The sequence below is a fragment of the Protobothrops mucrosquamatus genome, unplaced genomic scaffold (assembly GCF_001527695.2).
Source record: "Protobothrops mucrosquamatus isolate PMUCROS unplaced genomic scaffold, P.Mucros_1.0 scaffold912, whole genome shotgun sequence".
Taxonomy (NCBI): domain Eukaryota; kingdom Metazoa; phylum Chordata; class Lepidosauria; order Squamata; family Viperidae; genus Protobothrops; species Protobothrops mucrosquamatus.
The window spans coordinates 392,416-413,440 of record NW_015387163.1 but is presented as its reverse complement, the minus strand read 5'-3'; the positions used below and the strand labels follow the sequence as shown (position 1 = coordinate 413,440).

The 21,025-nt window shown below is 36.9% G+C and overlaps 1 protein-coding gene across 1 annotated transcript in view; it reads right to left on the bottom strand.

Moving 5' to 3' along the window:
* Positions 1-21,025, bottom strand: part of SULF1 (sulfatase 1) — a 51,454-nt gene that overhangs the window by 15,572 nt on the left and 14,857 nt on the right. The window contains exons 4-11 of the mRNA XM_015819393.1: positions 20,415-20,584; positions 14,294-14,444; positions 9,602-9,777; positions 8,904-9,032; positions 8,584-8,640; positions 6,996-7,125; positions 1,119-1,335; positions 925-946 (exon numbers count right to left, since the gene is read on the bottom strand). Of these exons, the coding sequence (XP_015674879.1) occupies positions 925-946; positions 1,119-1,335; positions 6,996-7,125; positions 8,584-8,640; positions 8,904-9,032; positions 9,602-9,777; positions 14,294-14,444; positions 20,415-20,584 (1,052 nt within the window). The remainder of the gene's footprint in view (positions 1-924; positions 947-1,118; positions 1,336-6,995; positions 7,126-8,583; positions 8,641-8,903; positions 9,033-9,601; positions 9,778-14,293; positions 14,445-20,414; positions 20,585-21,025) is intronic.

Genomic DNA, 21,025 nt, shown 5'->3' with positions numbered 1-21,025 from the left:
GAACGCGGCGGAACCGCGTTCCGGCACCTTTTTCCGGGCCGGCCGCACCGGAAATAGCCCCTCCCACACCGGAAATAGCCCCTCCCAAATTTTACTTGCATTCCTGTTCTCTAAAGGGGCGGTCCTAGGGTTTGATGAGGGCGTGGCCAGGTTTGAGTTCCGCCACCTTTTCTCCGAGAAAAAAAGCCCTGAATATAAATAATGTAAATAGTGATAGTTATTTCCAATTCTGCATTTCAGGGCAAAGATTTTCTAAAGATGGTTTACTATATTTCTTAGTTATTATTTAAAAATAATTGTAATCCTTTCTAATCGTGACAGACGCTTGGTGGCTAACAGCAAAGCAAACATTATTTAAATCAGGGGTCTTCAAACTTGGCGCTTTTATGTCTTGTAGACTTCAACTCCCAGAATTCCTCAGCCAGTGTGCCTGGCTGAGGAATTCCGTGAGTTGAATTCCACAAGTCATAAAAGGGCCAAGTTTGAAGACCCCTGATTTGAATGCAACATGAAAATAATGAAAACAACAATATATAAAAATGTCTATAATGGCTGTCCAGAATCAATTAGGGCCATTCCAAATTTCACTAGTTTGTGAAATGCAAAAAAGATTGGGTCCCTTAACCACCAGAAAGATATTCCACAAAGTGGGAGCTACCACTGAGAAAGGTTGTCATCTTCTCTATATCAAATGTACATTGCGAGGCCTTTCTGCAGGCCCTCTCTAGATGGCTGGACTGGATGGGCAATTTTCAAGTCAGTTATGTCTTTAAAAGATAGCTAGTATAGAAAGAACATACTTGAACTTGCTTTATGCAGATAGAAGAATGAGCTACTAAATAAATTGCACAAATTCTGCAGGTGGGAAATTTAATTTTTGAATGCTCTGCAATGTAAAACCAAGACATTCTTTACAAAATTTACCTTTGCTCTTCTAGATTACCACCTGAACATTTTTTTAGGATGATAATTCAAAGATGGGATTCCCATTCTAACAAGTGAGTCTGAATACAGTCTGAATACTGGCAGTTTTTTTTTTCAACCTATAAGGAACAAATGATTCTTTAGCATTGCTGCCCATCAAGATCCCTGGCTTTTCCAAACCTATCATCACCTACTTTGTACACTGGAGGTCCTCATGAAACCCCTTTGATTTTTCCTTTGGGCCCGACTGGTCTGATAATCAGCGTCCCTGCAATCACAGTCATTTTCTTTGCTGCTATATCCCTGGGAATGTAAACTCCGTGTTCTTTTTCTCATAGCAAGAACGTCACCGGCCCCTTTGCATTTGTGAATACGTAGTTTTCCAGATGTGTCTTCAATACACTGCCATTTCTGCAGAAAAAGAAAAAGACAGTCCAGTGAAACATAGATGGCAATAATATCCTAGAAAGCATGTATTTCTTTTTTTGCATCTTGAACATTAATCTATGTACTACAGTGGCATTCATACTAGCCTCATCTTACCATAACTGCATAGATATCCAGGATGCACAGGGCAATTCTTCACCTTCCTGCTGCTTTCAAATAACCCTGCTACAACATACCAGATTTTGTGCAAAACAGCACTCAAAATGTGTCAGATGATGACCAGTGTTATAAACTAGATTTAATCAGCACCTAGTTTGTTATATCTTAATGCTCTGTAACTTGACATAGACTTCCACATACTGTGTTAACATTTTAAAGTCCCCTATACCCCATCTAAAGTTTCTTTTAGAGTCTTGTTTCTATATATACTTTGTTTTTTAAATTCATATATCTTTTATATTTTATAGCTTTTAAAAATATAGAATTTTATTTTTACTCTGATTTATCTTCTGGTTTTTAAATGACTATACTCCACCCTTCTTATGCTGTTTATAACAATAAATAAATAAATAAAATGTTTTTAGGCAAATTCGTTTTTTAAAAAGGAAATACAAACAAGGTGTAAGTCCTTCAGGTGAAGTTTGCTGAGAGGATACATTTATAATTTACCAAATTTAAAAAGTACTTGCATGATTTTTGTGTCCCTTTAAACTTCATTTTAGTTTTGGGTTTGTTTTGGCAGAATTTGATGAAATTTCTAAACAATTAATAAACCACACTTGCTAAGTTTCCAAAAATGAGACATGTACATATCCCTGGGTTCTGTAGCCAATGAAAAAGACACAGAGCAGAGGTATGGTTGCACCATACAAATCTGCAGTTTTTCAGAAGTAGCAGTATGGAAAGCCTTTGATTTGAAAAAGTTGAGACTGCACTTCTTGCTGTTACCAAAAGGGGTCGGCAGAACTCTGCTCATAATTTAATGTTTTTCGATGCATACAAGTTTCTTTATCCTGAGAACGATGGATTCATAGCTACCGTACTAGTGGAAAAATAATTCTAGTAGAAAAGTAGTAATTTATTTTATAAAGTTACATCTCTATTCAGTGAGATGTGATTTGTTCATGGTAACTAGGAAGCTACATCATTAGCAAAAATGTTTGATCCAGCAAGTCAGTGTCAACTCTCATGACTATATAGATACATTTTCCCTAGGGGGATCTGTCCCTAACTTGGTATTTCAGATCTTTGAATGGTGCACCTATCACCACTTTTAATTAGCCCAACAAAAGAACTAGTATGAAGGAAATTTATAGCTCTAATCTGGTGCTTAGCAGTTCTTGAGTTAAATAGATAAAACACTCATCTGGTGACTTCACCCTTGATGAGGAGGCACCCTGAGTAAACAGGATACCACTATGAATATTGAAGATACTAGTTGGGACTGCCAGAATACTATATATAATTTTCAGAAAATAGACAGGTAACTAATGCTCCAATATAAAAGTAATACATTCATATCAATCATGTGGAGGAATACTGGGTAGATTTATGTTGTAAAAGGAGGATGTAGAAGTGAGGAAAGATAATTCCAGTACCAAAGTGATAAAGCATTGCTATTTGCTAAAATTTGAATTTATTCATTTATCATTGATGTTTTCACAACTCCTGTTGGAGATAGGCAAATTATTTTTATATTATAGAGAACCACATTAGAACAGCAAAAATAGGGATTTTCTCATAGAAACCTAATGCTTAATTTTGACCATGAAACTTAAAGAAGTTATAGATGTAATATATAGGTATGTTTATCTTGACTGTATGTATAGTAACTTTCTGATATTGCTGCTTTTTTCAGAATAATCCTGGACCTTGTGCTTCTATCCTCCTGCTAAATTCTGTTCTGAAATTATTCTCACAGACTAAGCTATCTGAAAAAAATCTTTCCTATCTATTGAAGAAATTACAGAGAACCAATGGTGACAAACATATTTCTGGAAACATTTGCAATAAACCACATGAGGTAGATTATGATGCACTCCCTTTATTGGTTTTTGTAAGAGTGTTAATGTAGCTTTGTATTCAACATCATTAAAGTGCAATAAATGTCCCACTGAAGTCTAAAAAGTGAACACCGTTTATTTAATATGCTGTGACAGCTTGAGACAGCCACAAAAGCCTTTCGTGTAATAAGGAAATTAATTACATTGCCTACAAAATATGTCTCAATGATAGGCACGCCTGAAGGTTAGCGAAAGAAACATTGCCACCTGACAATTTCAAGCTTTAAATATGCTGGAAAGTTTGACTGCCAAGACATAAAAAGTGCAACATTGAATAAAGAACATGTTCAGAGGATTCAGCAAGACTTAAATATCCTCAACTTGGTCTGCACTTTAATATGTGACAAAAGAGACTAGTCAAGAATGAACAAATGCGGAGTGAAGGTAGATTGAATACACAGTTAGTCCCTGATAACAACCATTCAATCATGACTGTTTAAAGTTACACAGGCACTGAATGAGAGGTGGCTGTGACCAGTTCTCAAAGTTCCAGCTGTCCCAGCACCCCCACAATCACATGATTAAGTTTGGGTGCCTGGCAACCAGCTTGCAGTTATGATGGTTGCAGCGCCCACATATTGTGACTGTAATTTGCAACTGTCTATGGAGATTCTCAGTCATCCAGGTCATGATTGTCCCAAAAGTGCTTTTTCACAAGACAACCTTCCTTGCTGGCAAAGGAAACAAGCAAAGCCGATAGGCAAGATGGTAGGGAAGACTGCAAGTTGTTTGGGTAAGTCCTCCCCACCCATGCACCCAGCCCCTTTCCACTTGCACCATGTCCCCTGCTCACTCACACACCATCACATACTTCCCCCCATCTGGCAACAGCCATCCCAAGCCCTGCTGAGCTCATGCCATGGCTCCCCTGCTATTTGCACACACTGGTGCATTTTTTTTGCCAGCAGCAGTCATTTATTTGACTGCCAACCTGCTTATAAGTTAAGTGGGACTTGCAACTTCTTGCCAGCATCCCCCAATGACTCATAACTCAAAGACTACCTTTAAAAGAAAGTGACTAATGGAAAGTGACTAATGGAAATAAGTATGTTACAATGATTGACTTGTGAATGTGTGTGTGTGTGTGTGTGTGTGTGTGTGTGTAAGTGAGAAGGTTGAGTAATGGGGTGAGATGAAAGGGAAGGTTGAGAAAATCATGGTAGTTGGAGTTGATAAACTCCTCAAAAAGAAAGAAGCTTAAGAAAAAGAAAAGTAAGAAACTGTGTATAAATGAAGGTGACTGAGACAAAGATGGTTTGCAAGCATAGAAAGGCAATGAGGAGGAATACATCAGTGAGATATGTTGGTGTAAACTAGTTTTAGCTATGTTTCCCTTATCTTGTGCTTAAAATTTATTGTACTTACACCTTCTATACTCCTTTTTTTATGTTTTGCATAATGTTACTTAGCCCCTTAAATAATGGTGTGATAGAAATGTACACATGTACTGATGCATATACATTTTCTTGCATACCACAAGATTTTATGAAGTCTTTCCTGTGCTACCCTTCATCCTACAAGCTAGTATATAATAGTGGGGGAAATGCATTAACTTGCCATCATTGTCTCTTTCACACACACACACACACACACACACACACACACACACACACACACACTGAGAATCTGGACTTTAGACTGATAATAATGCTTCATATGGTTTAATATAACTGAGTAATATTACAGAGCTGTATTGAGATCAGTGGTGTTTTTATGAAGAATAATAATGTTAAATGCTTTTTGTGGGTTCTTGAGACTTTTCTAAATAACTACTTCTGCCTAGCTTTTATCAGCGGAAGTCTTTTTTCACTATACTGTGGACTTCCATAAAATGACCTTCTCAGACTGGGAATGAAGACTCCTTTTGTGAGCAAGCAAAACCATCCATTAAGCTACATTCTACGTGTCTAAAGTTCTATATGCTGCTTGATTAATTGCAGCAGTGCTTTTAGTGCTGAAAATTTGTGACATGCTGAGAAACATTTAAGAGAAGAATGAATCAAAATAAAAATGTATATTGTCTTTGGAGAAAAAAACAGCATTTTGAAAAGCAGCAAATGAATTAACAAAAACAATGTAAAACATTTTCCCATTTTTTTTATAGCTGCCATCATGTCACACACACCCCTCTCAGTCTGATTAGTAATCAAGAGTTAACAAGAAGATTCCATTTAACAATCTCAGATGCCAGTGTGTATCTCCCTACCTGGAATTTATCAACTTCCTTTTTTTCCAACTTAATATTGCAGTTATGGATTGCATAATTATCAATAGATGATTGTTTTCGGTCAGAAGAAGATTGGAAATGGCTAGACCAAGAATATTTCATTTACTTTCTGGTACATATTGAAAGAAGGTTTTGTTTTGTTATTTTTGACTTTTGTCTCAAGCCTTAGTTCATTTTGAGCCTTACCTTTCCTGACTTCCTCTTTGCAGGCATGAGCTATTTGCTGACATTCTGCCTTAGTTATGTGCCCCTCTTTCCACTTTTTATACTTGTCCTTTTCGTCTTTCAATTTATCAGACAGTTCTTTGTGCAGTCATGCTGGTTTCTTTTGAGATCTTTTTTCTTCTTCTTTGGAATTGTGAGTAGACTGTGTTTTTATAATCTCACGTTTCAAAATTTCCCAAGCTTTTGGGGTTGTTTTTCCCTTGAGGATTCTCATCCATGGAATCTTTCCCAAGATCTCTCTAAGTTTATTGAAATCAGCTCTCTTAAAGTCCAAGTCTCTAGTTTAATTTTGTTCTATTGCTTGTGCTTGCATAATGTTGAATTCCAATATTGCATGATCACTCCCCTTCCAGGTTCCTGTAACTTCATCTTCTATCATTTCATCTGTGTTAGTGAGAATAAAGTCCAATATGGCTGACCCCCTAGTTCTGTTCTCTACTTTTTGGGAGACAAAGTTGTTTGCTAGGTTTGTCTGGAACCTGTTTGATGTAGAATTGCAATTCTGCACTTGGTGCAGAGTTTGTCTCCTAGTTGATGTCAAGGTAGTTAAAGTCCCCTATTACTATTGTGCTTCCTACATACCTTAGTTAACTGACTAGCAAAAAGTTCATTTATTTTCTCTGTTTGGTTGGGTGCCTATAATATAAACCTATAGCAATATCATTCTTTTTTTCTTTGATATTGACCCAAATGTATTCAAGACAATTTTCATCATTGTTCTGCCCTATTTCTATACATAAGTAGTTATTTCTTATGTATAACATAACTCCACCTCCTCTTTTATTAGGTCTGTTTCTTTAAAACAATTTAAATCCCTATAGCTATATGTTCCATTCATGGTTTCAGCCCACCAAGTTTCTGTAATGACAACAATATCATATTTACCCTCACGTACTACCCTCACATGAATTTCTAGTTCACCCTGCTTATTCCTCATACTTTGTGGGTTGATGTATAGACATTTGACTCCTTTTTCACTGACCCTGTTTACTTTCTACTTAACCGGTTTTGTGTCTGAGTTTCCCTTCTTCTTTACCCCCTGTCTGATTAGTGCACATGGTATGGCGCACAGTATCAAAAGCTTGATTTTCCTTGATAGGTAGTCTCTTAAAAAGCTGGTCCCTATGAAATGTATTATCAAATTAATCACTGCATTATCTGCTGCTTACCTGGCCAGGTTGTTCACAAGCTGTTTGGTATCGTGTTTGTTGACATAATTCTTTTACTCTCTCATATTTAGGCAAATGATTTGACTGCTGGGTATTTTTGCCCAATTCTTCTTTCTTACGCAAAAATTTGCTTTAAAAAGAAAAGAAGCAGTACTTTTGAGTATGTGTGAATAATATGCATGAATCAAAACAGAAGTGCCTATGAAGCGGAAGTAAATAAACAAGGACTGTCATTTGTTTATCAGGGAATTAAAATGCAATGCATTTGAAATACAGGTCAGGGTGAGACATGAGAAAAGCTTTAATCTAAAACAGGGGTAGTCAACCTTGGCTCTTTTATGACTCGTGGACTTCAACTCCCAGAATTCCTGAGCCAGCACAGCTGGCTCAGGAATTCTGGGAGTTAAAGTCCACGAGTCATAAAAGAGCCAAGGTTGACTACCCCTGATCTAAAACAATGTTTCTCAACCTTGGCAATTTTAAGATGGGTGGACTTCAATTCCCAGAATTCCCCAGCCTCCATGTTGAAGTCCACATATCTTAAAGTTGCCAAAGGCTGAGAATCACTGGCCTAAAGAGATCTTTGAGCTGTCTTATATGATTTATACATGTTCACAAGAACATCTAAAAAGACCTTCTGTATGCTCAGTTCTTTCCAATGTAGATTTCCACATTTTGCAGGGAGATCTGAACACTGGAGGGGAAACATATTTTAGTGTAGAACATGTATATGTACTTGTATATGAAGGACAAAGGTGACTGGCAAGATTCAGATTTCATGCATTTGTTGTCTCTTAATGAGAGAATACATGGGTAGAAGAAAGGTTCTACATTAAAATATGCAGGATAAAATCAAACAGGGATATGACATTTGCCTTCCTTTCTATCGTTTCTTGGCACAGGCAAAGAAAAAAGGGCAGAGTAAGAGTTGGCATCTGGTCTTGCCTTTAGTACTGCATAGGATGATCTCTCTAGGCTTGTTCACCACAAGCTTTTAACATGGAAGCTGCTGAGAGTTGTAAGGATTCCTTCCTCAGCCCATATACTTTGGCAGGACCCTTCTTATGTACTTCAGTTGTGATAATATCTGACTCGAGGAAGGATGAAAAGATACAAACCAGCAGTGTCTTTTGCCATAGGAGTAAAAATAAGAGAGGGGGGGAGCAGATTCTTTCTCTAGGCATATTGGCTTGTGAGGAACAGTGCAGTCCTAAAACTAAACCAATTTCATTCTTATTAAATTGTGTGTTTTGCTGTTTTGTTCTTTTCCTCAGTTCCTGAAGGGTGCCATTGGAGAAAGTTTGTATTACCAAAACTGAGGAGATGGAAAGCAGTCCACACCCAGTGAAGTCTTAGAGGAAAAGGCCCAAATATTGTTTCTGTTTTGCCTTCTTCCCATTCTCTAAAGCATCCAAGGCAATTTTCTTTTACAGTTCAGGTCAACCTGGCATGGCAAGGAATGAGCTTCACAACCTGCACTGTTAATAGTAGCAAAACAAGATCGAACAAAGGATGTGCCTGCATACAAAAATTGACAGAATTGCCCACCAGGCAATTTTCCTAAAACTCTCTCAACTTCAATAATTACCCTCTTTCCACCAGGAATGTATCACGCCAAACTTTGGTTTTCTTGTTTGTTCGAAACCTAAAATCAAAATAACAATAATATACTGTTGGCATTCATGGCTATGTCTGGCTATGCATTTAAAGATGACTAATTTATTTTTACTCCAAGTGAAATATTTAGTCACAACTTCCACAATTTTATAAATATGATCTTTAAAATTGTTTTGTGTGCTGGGAAAGCAAGGGTCACTTGTACTTGTCTAACATGTTTCATTTTCCATCTTTACAATCTAACTCAGGTATTTGCTAACGAATAGGCTTCAAGAAAGTGCTTCAGCTCACCTGTTCCCTGATTTCTCAAGGTCCAGAAGTTTTAGAATAGATTTGCCATCCATATCTGGAGGTGTATCAAGTCCTGCAATATCCAAAACTGTTGGAGCAAGGTCAATATTTAGCACCATGTGAGATACTCTGCAAATTAATAGAAAAGGTCAGAGCTGTATTATGCACATTAGAAGAAACATCTTAAATCTTTGTAGAATTAAAAGAATTTGAGTGTTATTTTATAAAAGTGTGGCACCTTAAGACAACATTGTATGCAATGGCAGTTTCAAGTTTCTTCCAAGTTTCCCTTACCGGACAGTGGATTAGGATGAGGCACTCTAATTTCAGGATGTACTAAGTTATGCAATGAGATAAAGCAGCCATGCTACTTGAGTCAGCAGACTCGTGGCTAAATATTTATATACCAGTAAAACCACAGTAAGTGAAATATATCCTCACATGACCCCATTACAGTCTTAGCAGCAAGCAACAAAATAACTGTATGGGGCTATAACAATAAAAAGGAATATGCCATTATACTTCTAGCAAACTTTGGAAAGAATAACATTTCCAAAGTAACAAAAAGATACTCTTCTTTGTTCATGCTTTGCAATAATCTTGATGAAAGAAATCATCCACAAGAATGACAATCAAATGTGCTTACAAATATTTTACATTAGGTACAACAGCTGTGCTGCAGACATAGGAGAACGTACACTGATCCCGGCTCTATACTTGGACCACGAATAAAGAAAGGAACGCGAATATCAAAATCATATGGCATTGACTTTCCCTTGACCAGTCCAAACTGTCCAATATGGTAACCATGATCAGCAGTGTAAATAATGTAAGTATTCTCCAGTTCTCCAGTTTCCACTAGCATATGATATAACTGAAATGCAATAAATGGAAAAAAATCAATGCAAATCAATGCTAAATCAATCGTTACAAATGCACACAAAATTTACATTTAAACAAGTCCGTTAGGGCCATGTCATTAATAAACTAATTAAAATCCAGCAATCATCAAACATTCACCATATGCTTCTAGAAGAGATACAAATTCCATCAGATATATAGCAGTATTGAAATGCGCATTTTTAAGGCTTGAAGCTTCAAACAAAATGCATGCATTTCATCAATTGTTTCCAGATTGGAACAAAGCACAGTAGTTTGTCCTGATCTTGGAATAGAACTAGTCTATTTGAAGGCTGAAACAATTGAGTCTTTCAACCATTATAAGAGTGAAAATTGGACTTTGGTGCTGAGGATTTTTCTTTTAAATTCCTAGCTTACCAATTCAACAGCAGGACTTTGGCTTGTCTGGTCTGAAACATCTTTAGGGCACTTAAGGAAAAGTAGTCATTCATTTTGCTAGCCCAGTGAAAGAGGGGAACGGCTGAAACTTGGTGAGCATATCAGGCTGTCTGCCTTCAAAACAACCCCATCTCCCTGATCTCCTTCTAGTTTAGTAGATTGTTGCTTTTTAGTGAGCTTATACTTCACTACGAGGTAGTATAGTAAGCATTAGATGCTTTTTCCTGCTTTTCAGATCTCTCACACATAAAGAAACAACGTACAAGTTACATAGAATCCTTTCTTTTTGTTTTTTATTTTTATTTCATTTACAGCCCCCCTCCAGTTTAAGTCTAGATAACAAGATCCAGTTTATCAGCCACATAAAACTCTACTCTCCAAAGCTATGATTGGAAGAGGCAGAAGAATAGCTAAAGAGAGAGATATTAATCAGAAAGGAGTAATTCAAAATTTGCTGAATTCAGGGATGGGGAGAAAACAACTGCACAGAGGTTTGATTTAATAGTACAGTCTTCCTGTGGTACACCAGCATCATAATGGAAGACGTCAAGGCAAAGTCCAGGGCCAGGAAATAGACTCTTCACCCATCACAACAGAGAACAGGGCTACTGACTGTTGATCCAATCAGCAGCTCAGAGCTCTTATTAGAAGACCATTGACCACTTAATCATCATTCCCTATCCATATATGGTTATTGGTGCCCCATGAAAGCTGTTCTTCTGATACCAACTCACCTTTGTCTAGCACTAGATGTAGAGGGAAGAAGGAAGAGCTGCTCTCAAAGAAACAGAGAAAAGAAGCCTGAGGCCAGGCCAAGAATTTAATGTGAATAAAAGTCTTAAACAAGCCCTTTCCTAGTTCACGTGAAGATAAGGGGAAGGAGGGGAGAATGCATTCAGACTTGTAAGATTCTATTATTGTAGCTTTACAATAAAAGTAGTACTGACCTATGAAACATTGGTTTCCTAGACTGATCTACTCTGAAGGGCTTCCCACCCTTATTATGCATATTCAATGATGGTGCTTTTGGACTCTGGTTGCTAATCATTTGGTAAGATAAAACACACTGGCTCTGAGACCACACACACTTATTTATTGCCTTAAAGATATAGACATGATTCTCTCAGCAGCAGCAGAATTGGCCATAGTCTAGTCAGAGGAAAAAGACACCTAACAACTTCATGCCACTGCCTGCCAATTTGGTAAGTAAACTATTGCTGTTTTTTAAATTAAGTCTGCTATGGTGAAATTTAAATTCATGGTATGGATAGTAGGCAGGTAAATAGAAAATAATATGTGTGCTAGTGAGCAAGAGGCTTTGTGCAATAATGTTGCTAAGATTAATTTGCTTTGGATGATTTGTTGAGCCAGTTTGGAAGTGGGCAGTCGGTGCAAGCTGATATGACTGGTTCTAAGCTGAGTTTTCAGGGTGTATTCAAAAATACACTGACTGACACTTGGAATTGTTTAATGAGCTTTTGATTTCTCTTATGTTTAACTTTTGTTGGTTCAGTTGTGATTGTGAGTAATATATGTTTGTAAATATACAATCAAATGCAAATAAATACATGGGCATATAACTGTTCCAACTGTTGCTTAATCAGAGTTTTCAGAAAACATTCTGGTCTTGTTTTATGCTCAACCAATATTCTGTTTCTTTTCTGTGAGAATTATAATTAAGCATTTTAAGTAGCAAACAGTGCTTAGCTTAAAATTATATGGAAAGGTAACAACAGTCTTAGAATAGAATAGAGATGGAAGGGATCTTGGAGGTCTTCTAGTCCAGCCCCCTGCTCAAGCAGGAGAACTTATGCTATCTCAGATAAGTGACTGTCTAGCCTTTTTTAAAACATCTCCAGTGATGGAACACCTACGATTTCTGGAGGCAAACTATTCCACTAGTGAATTGTCCTCCCTGTCAGGAAGTGTCTCCTTAATTCCAGGTTGCTTCTCTCTTTGATCAGTTTCCAACCATTGTTTCTTGTCCTGCCCTCTGGTGCTTTGGTGAATAATGTGATCCCCTCTTCTTTGTGGCAACCCCTCAAATACTGGAATACTGCTATCATATCTCCCCTATTTCTTTTTTTCTTTAGACTAGCCAAACCCAAGTCCTGCAGCCGTTTTTAGTATGTTTTAGTCTCCAGGCCTTTGATCATCTTAGTTGCTCTTCTCTGAATTTTTTCCAAACAGTATTCCAGGTGTGGTCTTACTAGGGTTTTATAAAGCGGTACTAATACCTTACATGATCTTGATTCTATGCCTCTATTTATACGACCCAGGAGTGTATTAGCTTTTTTGGCTGCTGCTGCACACTGCTGGCTTATGGTTAATTGATTGTCCACTAGGATTCCAAGGTCCCTCTCTCACAGTTACTGTTTTTAAGCCAGGTCTTGTCCAATCTGTATTTGTACCTTTGGTTTTTCCTGACTAAATGTAAAACAACAAACCTGATAGGAATGGAAGCACCCATAAGAAATTAACTTTTGTCCATGTCTGCGTCAGGCTACTTACTTATAGCTTGGCTGGTTAGTTTTCACCATTAATTGCAGGCTGGCTGCTAACTGTTGAATATCAATGAGTCTTTCTAGCTTCCTCTCTTTGGCCTGTACTGTGTTGCTGAGCATCCCAGGGATGTGTTTAATCAAAGATTTTTGTGGTTTTTCCTGAACACCTTAAGGGCTTTTCTAAAGTGAATGGTTGGGTAAAATTGCTTCTCTTATGAGATTTTTAAATGTTTTTCATAGCCACTTTCCCCAATCTTCAGGCAAGTTCATTGGCCAGCAATCACCTACTTTTGTGGTCCTGGGCCATTAAGCAACATAGTAGTAATAGCACTTAGACTTACTCTATATATAGCTTCACAGTGCTTTACAGCTTCTCTAAGCAGTTTACCCAATCAGCATATTGCCCCCAACAATCTTGGGTCCTCATTTTACGGACCTTGGATGAAAAGTTGAAAAGGCAATAAGGATCTGATTCCAAGTTCTCATTGTCTCATGGAATCCCACAGCATACAACTTATTTTAAGCTTGATATGATGAGAGACTGAAACTGATTTGAGTTTTGTTCTATTGAATTATTTCAAATGGGGCTGTTTGTTTCAGGCTTGAAAGAAACCATGTTTTCCATTTTAGGTACACCTTGGGAAGCTTTTATAGGTCTCTGCAATTCTGATATTCTCCAGGTCATATGAATCTATTTAGCTGCAAAACAAGCAACTGTGACTGTAAAATTAAACTTTAGAGAATAGCACTGACACAGAAAATCTCTTTAGATGTGTTTGAATACAATTCTTTTAACTTTTTTGTCTTTATTTTTCATCACCTGAAATGAAATATCAAACTATTTGCAATGAATGAACGAAATATTTCAAACAACCCAATGAAGCTTCTATTACAGAATGTTTTAAATTAGTACAGAATACGGAGGGACTCATACAGGTAATGCTCAACTTACCACCTTTGTTTAGTTATCATTTGAAGTTACAACAGCGCTAAAAAGTGACTTATGATCATTTTTCACATTTATGACCATTGCAGCATCACCATGGTCATGTGATCAAAATTTGGACTCCTGGCAACTGGCATGTATTTATGACAGTTGCACTGTCTCAGGATCATGTGATCACCTTTTTGCAACCTTTCCAGCTGACTTACAACAAGCAAAGTCAATGAGGGAAGCCAGATTTGCTTAACGACCGCATGATTCACTTAACAACTATAGTGATTTAGTTAACCACTATGACAAAAAAGGTCATAAAATGAGGCACAACTCTCTTAACAACTGCTTCGCTTAGCAACAGAAATGTTGGGCTCAGTTATGATCATAAGGTTCAGACTACCTGTATTCTACAATGCTTCACTACATATCCCTTGTATATATGCTATCTATTTTACCAGAAGAAATCTTACTCTTTTTTATGTACTTGGTTTGCCGCTCAATCAGTACTGCTGAAAGAATGAATGGAATAAAAATTGGGGTATTCATATAAAAATGGAATGTAAGTAGAATTCTGGGACAAGGATTTACTACTACAGCAATATTCAGAATGTAATACTACAGAATGGCTTTAAGCATTTTTATTTGCTTACCCTTTCCATGGAATCATCAACTGACAGCAGAGTTTGAAGTCTTTTGCGTTGCAAGGTATTTGTAAATTCCATATGGATGGGAAGCATAGGCCCTGTGTATTGCATGATCCAATGCTTATCCATATTGGGTGCATAGTTGTAACTAGGAGTTCTACAGAGGAAGATAATATAGATTTAGCTCCAATAAAAGAGAATATCTTACCAACTAAATAGCATCATCAATGCAAACAAACCACCACGCTCAGAGAGCATCAAGAACTCCATAGACTAAGCTATTTGTAGTTTTTGATACAAAAATCTGCCCTTATGTATTGCACATCAAAATATCTTTCAGAAAAAATGCAAGATTATGAAATGAATACTCATAAATTACCAGTTGAGTAAGCAATCACAATTAATAGCTAGTTTATTTCAGACAACTCTGATATTTGATTTCCAGCAGATTATATATTTATAATGCCAATATTATATTCACTTGGTCTGAAGCCGTTGTAATAATTGCTGTTTTGAGAATGAGTGGTCAAACCTCACAAACCTTTTTAGGTTTACTGATGCAATTTATTTTGTAACTAAAAACGCACAGGCCAATGTTGGTCAGCACTTAACAGAAAGCCAAAATGTTACCCCAAAGTCCACACCTATTCTTCTAATATATTTGACCTCTAGTTTCCAGAGGAAAACTTTTTTCCCCTAAAGATAGATCTGAAAATAGATTAGTTGGGATTGCAACTGCTATCATTGCACAACATCTTCACTGTGATATGATGGGATTTTAGTTCATTTTAACTAGAGATAGAGCTTTCATTTATAATTGAAGAACTTGTGCCTATGACTGCACAATAGAAAACGTATTTTATTATGTTTTGTCCAAGAAAATTAATTTCCAGGACAAATTAATCCCCAAGAAAAAAAGGAACTTGATATCCTGAATGTGGTTTGGGCTCATGCATGTGCACATTTTTAAAAAGTGGAAGTTTGTTCTCCCAGTCAATGACAAATTGCAACAGATCCTACATTTTTAAGAAAAAAAATAGACATTATTCTGAAATCCAAATACACTTGTTTTGGTACAGAACCACTGATTTCAACCAAATTGTGTCAACAATCCTACTGGTGCAAGAATGTCATGTAATTAAGGGATTGCTTAATTAACAGGCATTCCTCATTAACAGACAGACACTGTATCATAGTTCTTTAGTAATACTGTAATGATAATTTTTCATCTAAGTTTGCCAAGCTATCAAGCAACATTTGTTCTGCTTTCCATTCTTTGCAGCAGACAGCTCCTATGGTTGCACAGCATCACAATTTCTGCCACTCAAATAAATAAACAAATAAAATAAAACCAAACATGCACATACCATGCCACTCCCTAAAGCACTGTTATCTTGGTTTCTGTATAATTGCCATGATTAGAGCCAGAAAAATAGTTTATCTTCTGTTTTGATTACTGAAGAGTCTATTAATGGGGCAGTCTATTCAGCTGCCCCATTTGCCCCTAAGAAAATGGCTGCAGCCAACATTAAGAAGGATGTTATGTCTATTCTTATATGGGAGAATATAATACTAATGCTACTACTGTTTGTGCTGTACGTATTTGATTGGGTGTTGCTGAAAAGAGAATGCTCTGAGTCAAGGATTTTAATGACATCCATAACTGAATTATTGAAGGCTATACTTCAGGCCAAAATAATGTCTTTCAAATCTCAGTCTCACCAGTGCAACTTACACATGGTTGGAATTCCACAATAAGCAGAACATATTAGGTGGAATATTAGCTCTGCCAGAAGATTATCAGTAGAAACTGAGAGGGCTCTGTGCATTCCACCCTTTCCTTTTTGTATAGCTGATAAGCCTTTGCCCTTTATTGGGAAATGTCTCAGACTGAGATCCATATTATGTTCTGTCCAAATTATCTTAAGAAATTACAAGAATGTAGGAAGTATTTTCCACAGGAAGAAATACAATTGTGAGATAATTTTTTAGATTTTATTGACCTTTCAGTCATTTTTGTTATCAGACCAGCTAAGGGCCTTCAGAAATCTTTCCATACTCCTGTGGAAGGAAGAAAAAATAAACAAACTGTATTTTCTTTAAATTTCACTACCAAAGTCACACTAGTGCATTGAAAATTGTCCCCCTTTTCTACAGGGCTTATTTCTAACTTCAAGCTATTTTCCCCTAATTCCTGATCAGACATTTGGTTTTTTTGTACATTGTTAGAGTTTGGAGCTACAAGGAAAAGTTAATAAACTGCAATATGGAATATGGAAAATAAAGGACTGTGGCTAAATTTTTAAGGTCTTAGTATGAACAAGTTATACTATTTTCCTAACATAGTAACAAGGAACAAAACTTTCAAAAATTTAGTCATTTTTTATATTTCTTTTGTACATATTTTTTCCTAGCCTTTCAATCCTTTTGTCTTTCATTTTAATATTACTTCCCATTGTTAACATTATACGAATATATTTGTTAGTCTAACAATATAAAACAAACCAAAAAAGAAAAAGTCAGACAGCTTAAATTTAAACCCATCACCCAGAAAAAAGTGGTGCCAAAATATGTTTGACCACCAAAAGAGAAGAATCCTCAATAGTTAAATATTCAAATGATGACACTTCTTACTAAATGATTGTATTGCTCTTGCCATTATTTTCATGAACTATGCCAAAGGAAAAGTCAGGGACACATTGGGTTTTTTCCTTTGTTATCTGGCCATGATAAGGTAGCAGCATATTAAACTGCAGAAACCATTCCTTTAGCAATTTATTTACGTAAACTGGCAGTTTATCTTCCATTTCTTCTTTTACACCTCCAAATAAGCTCTTACTTTGTTTAGTCTTTCAATATTAAAACAAAATATTCCATTGTCTCCTGCAGCAACCACTGAATAAAAGATGCATAATACTCCCAGAATTTCAAGACAGCTGGGTTGGGAGAAAATAGTGATTTCTGATTTGTGCCTTCACACTTTTTATAATCATTTAAGTACAAATCACTTTGGCTTCAACTATTTCATATTTGCAGGAATGCATACTGAGTTTAACAAAAGTTTCCATGGTTACCAAGCTCAGATATTAATATCATACAGTGTGCAGTGCAGACAAAACTTTTCTCAATCTCCTAATACAGAAGAGTGGAAGTGGCTGTTAACTTCAATGCCTGAGAGCCTTCTTTGATCATTTTTAAAGGGAGCACAGATTACCACATGCAAAATGGGGGCAAGTGTGAAGACAAACACTTTAACTCTGCTTTGCCTTCCATCATTTCCAACAGGTAACAGGCCACTCATTGCAAAAGAGGGCTTCCTTTGTCTATGAAGACCTTTCATTTAATGGAAAACCCTGCTCAATCAGAGCTCTCAACTGTGCAGACAGCCTCCACAGAGAGTGGAGTCTCTCAGCTGCAGACACCCCCTCCCCCATATGTAGAGGGCGATGGGAACAGTACAGCTTACATGCTTTAAAAATGATTAAATGGGGCTATTACTTGGCCTTAGTTTCAACCACTCTATGAAATCTGCTTCTAATTAAACTTTTAGAACACAGCCATGTCTGACAGTCTTCAGCAAGTCCTCCTACCCCTTCCTTGCCTCCCCTGCCTCATCCTGCTATCCTGTCTGCTATCCTGTTTATTTTTGGGGTGGGAGAAGAAACGTTAGCTGATGAAGTGATAATGCATACTTTTTAGAAAGTCAAAAATTTTAGAAAGTCAACCTTTCAGTATTTAAAAAGTAAGTGCTTGGCTTAAATAGAGCTATTTGCTATTCCAGTAGTCTCTGGAGATCAGAGACTCCCTGCTAAGAGGGATCATAGAAGCAATCTGTTGGCTAAACAGTCTGTCAGAGGGAGTGTGGCCCAGTCTCCCACAAAACCTTAATAGAGAAGATAGCAAAATGCGGACTGGATTTTGCTCCCAGGAGATGGATACAGAACTCCATAAACCCCAATGTGCCTACATGAGTGGCTCTTGGTCAAGTGGAAATAGGTGTTGAAATACTACAAAGCTCCCAGGCTCTGTACTGTTAATATATTTATTAATGTTTTGAGTGAGGACATAGAAAACATAATGTGGATGACATATACTGTACATAAGTACTTAATTTGGAAAGGAAAAACCAAAGGAATGAGTGTAGAGTAGGAAAGACTATGTTGGGAAGCAATATATCCTGAGAGAAACTGGGCATCTTGATGGATTACAATTTGAACATGAGCCAACAGTGTAGGTGGAAATAAAGCAAATGCAGCTCTAGGTTGCATCAACAGAAGTACTGTGAAAATATAAAGTCATTTGTACTCTCATTTCTGTGCTGTTTGGACAAACTCTGACACACTGGAGCACATCCAGAGAACAATTAAGATGATTAAGAGACCTGGAATAAAACCTTTATGAGAAAACAATTGGAGGAGTTGTGGATATTTAATTTGGAGAAGTCTGTGGGGAATTGTGATAACTGTTTTCAAAAATCCAAAGGATTCTAATGTAGAAATATGGAATAGTTAGGAAGATTTTGATTGGATATCAGGAAGTATTTCATAATGCTAACAACTGTTTAACAATGAAACAAATTGCTTCAGGAGATGGTAGGTTCTTATGGGAGGTGTTTAAACAGGGTGGACAGCTATCTGTCAGAGATAGCTATAGCAGTACATTCCTGCATTGGAAAGGGAGTTGGGCTAGATCAGAGGTCCCCAATCTTTTGGGCACCAGGGACTGGAGAGTGGAGAAAAGTTTTTCCGTGGACCAGAGAGTGTGTGGTTTTGTGTGCTGCCTGCATCCCACGGATGGGGCTTTGCTTGTTTGTGCAGACCAGTTGCTGGCATGCCATGGCCAGGTACTGGTCCACAGACCGGGGGTTGGGGACCTCCAGGCTAGATGATCTCCATGATTCTGTCTAACCATTTTGTTCCATGACTGCATGATCTATGGTTCACCCTGTACAGGTTGGGAAACTTTTGTATCTTAAAATTATTTTGACTCCCTCCTTGACTGTGCAACTTCAGTCAACCAGTCAGCCATTATGACATTTATGTACTGATTATTTGAAATACATTTAGGGTTTAAAAACTAGGAATAGACAAAAATAAATGCTTGAGAGTTTAAATGTCCCCATTTCAGGTACAAAAATAAGCTCTTTTAATTATTTTGAAAGTATTGCAAGCTTGAAACAGAGCTATTTCAAAGGAGATGTTTTGCATCTGGAATATTCAAAATGAACAATTTTACAAAGTTTCACTTAAAACAGTTCAAAATAAAGCACTTTATTACACCAATTAATATATCAAAGTAAGAACAGGGGAGGTGTGGGTGGGATTGGAAGAAGAATAGATATCAAAATCCCAAGCACATATTTTTTACATTTATTGTTTTAAAATGGTGAAATAAACTGGCTTTCTTTCTTGTGCAACCATGGTTGTATTTATCTCAGGCCTAGTTTTATACATATAGGAGGATAACCTGGGAAAATTCTGAAATATAAATTTTTGAAATATTTTATAAACGCATCAGCAAATACATCATGTGAAAGATCACTGCTATGTTAATTCATACTAATTCTGTATGTTTTACTCAGTGGTTTTTAATAGAGAAGCATGCAAATATGTGATCCACATCTATCACCATGAATAGGTACAATCCACTGCACAACACCAAAACATTATCTATTTCTCTTCCATCAAGTTTTAGTGCAAACGTAATATCAATTGTACAGAAAGGAGACAAAATGTTCAGAGAGACAATGGAAAGAAATGCAGGCAACCCCAAGGAGAAAAAAAGGAAAGATGGAAGAAAAAGGTGTTCCAACTGCTTTAGGCATCTACAGTCCACACACCAAGCCAAATGACAACACAGTATTTCATACTGCCAAAAGCGTTCACAAGGCTTTCCTCAAACAAAAAAGATTATGCTTTTCAAAAAGTAGAAAATATAGGACCCGCATATAAGTATAGAACATTCTAGAGTATTTCATTGAACCCTCAAAGAACTGAAGCAGAGCAAGAAGGTGACTGGCTGAAGCTATGTAAGACATCAACTCTCCATTTCATTACACACCTGAAAAGGGCAGTCAGCAATGAAGTGGCAAATCCCCAGCATGTTCACAGTATAAAGTTTCACTTACATGTGCTGAGAAGCATTTGGATACAGCTCAGAGAATTGTGGTGCAGAGTCCTCTGGGCCATGGGGAGCTGCATGGCTGATCACCATCATTATAGGTCTATGGGGATATGTCCTCTTAGACATTTTGAAATAATTGATACTGTCATTGGTGATTAAATCTGTAAAATAGTCCTGAAACAAACATTCAACATAAGTGACAATTTGCTAACTGCATCCAATATCACAAGGTCATATTATAGTGGCTTAGTCTGATAGGCTTTGAAAGATTTCACCTATCTAGTTTTAGAGGCTGGGCACAGTTCCTAGGTCAAATATATGCAGCTGAATGCCTGCATTCCAATAGGCTTACCTGTGTAGATAAGGAGGAATAACACCTTTTAAAATGGAAGACAAAGAAACATTTAAATCAGACACTCAAGCTCAGTCACTATAGCCTCTTGGCTATAATTGTAATTTAAAAAGAACTCAGCTCATTTTAGGACAGTACATCTACTAATATCAAAATCCTATCATACCAGCTAAGCAGCTTAACATATAGCCAATTTATTATTTATTTATTATTTATTTATTATTTCAATTTATATCCCGCCCTTCTCCCGAAGGACTCAGGGC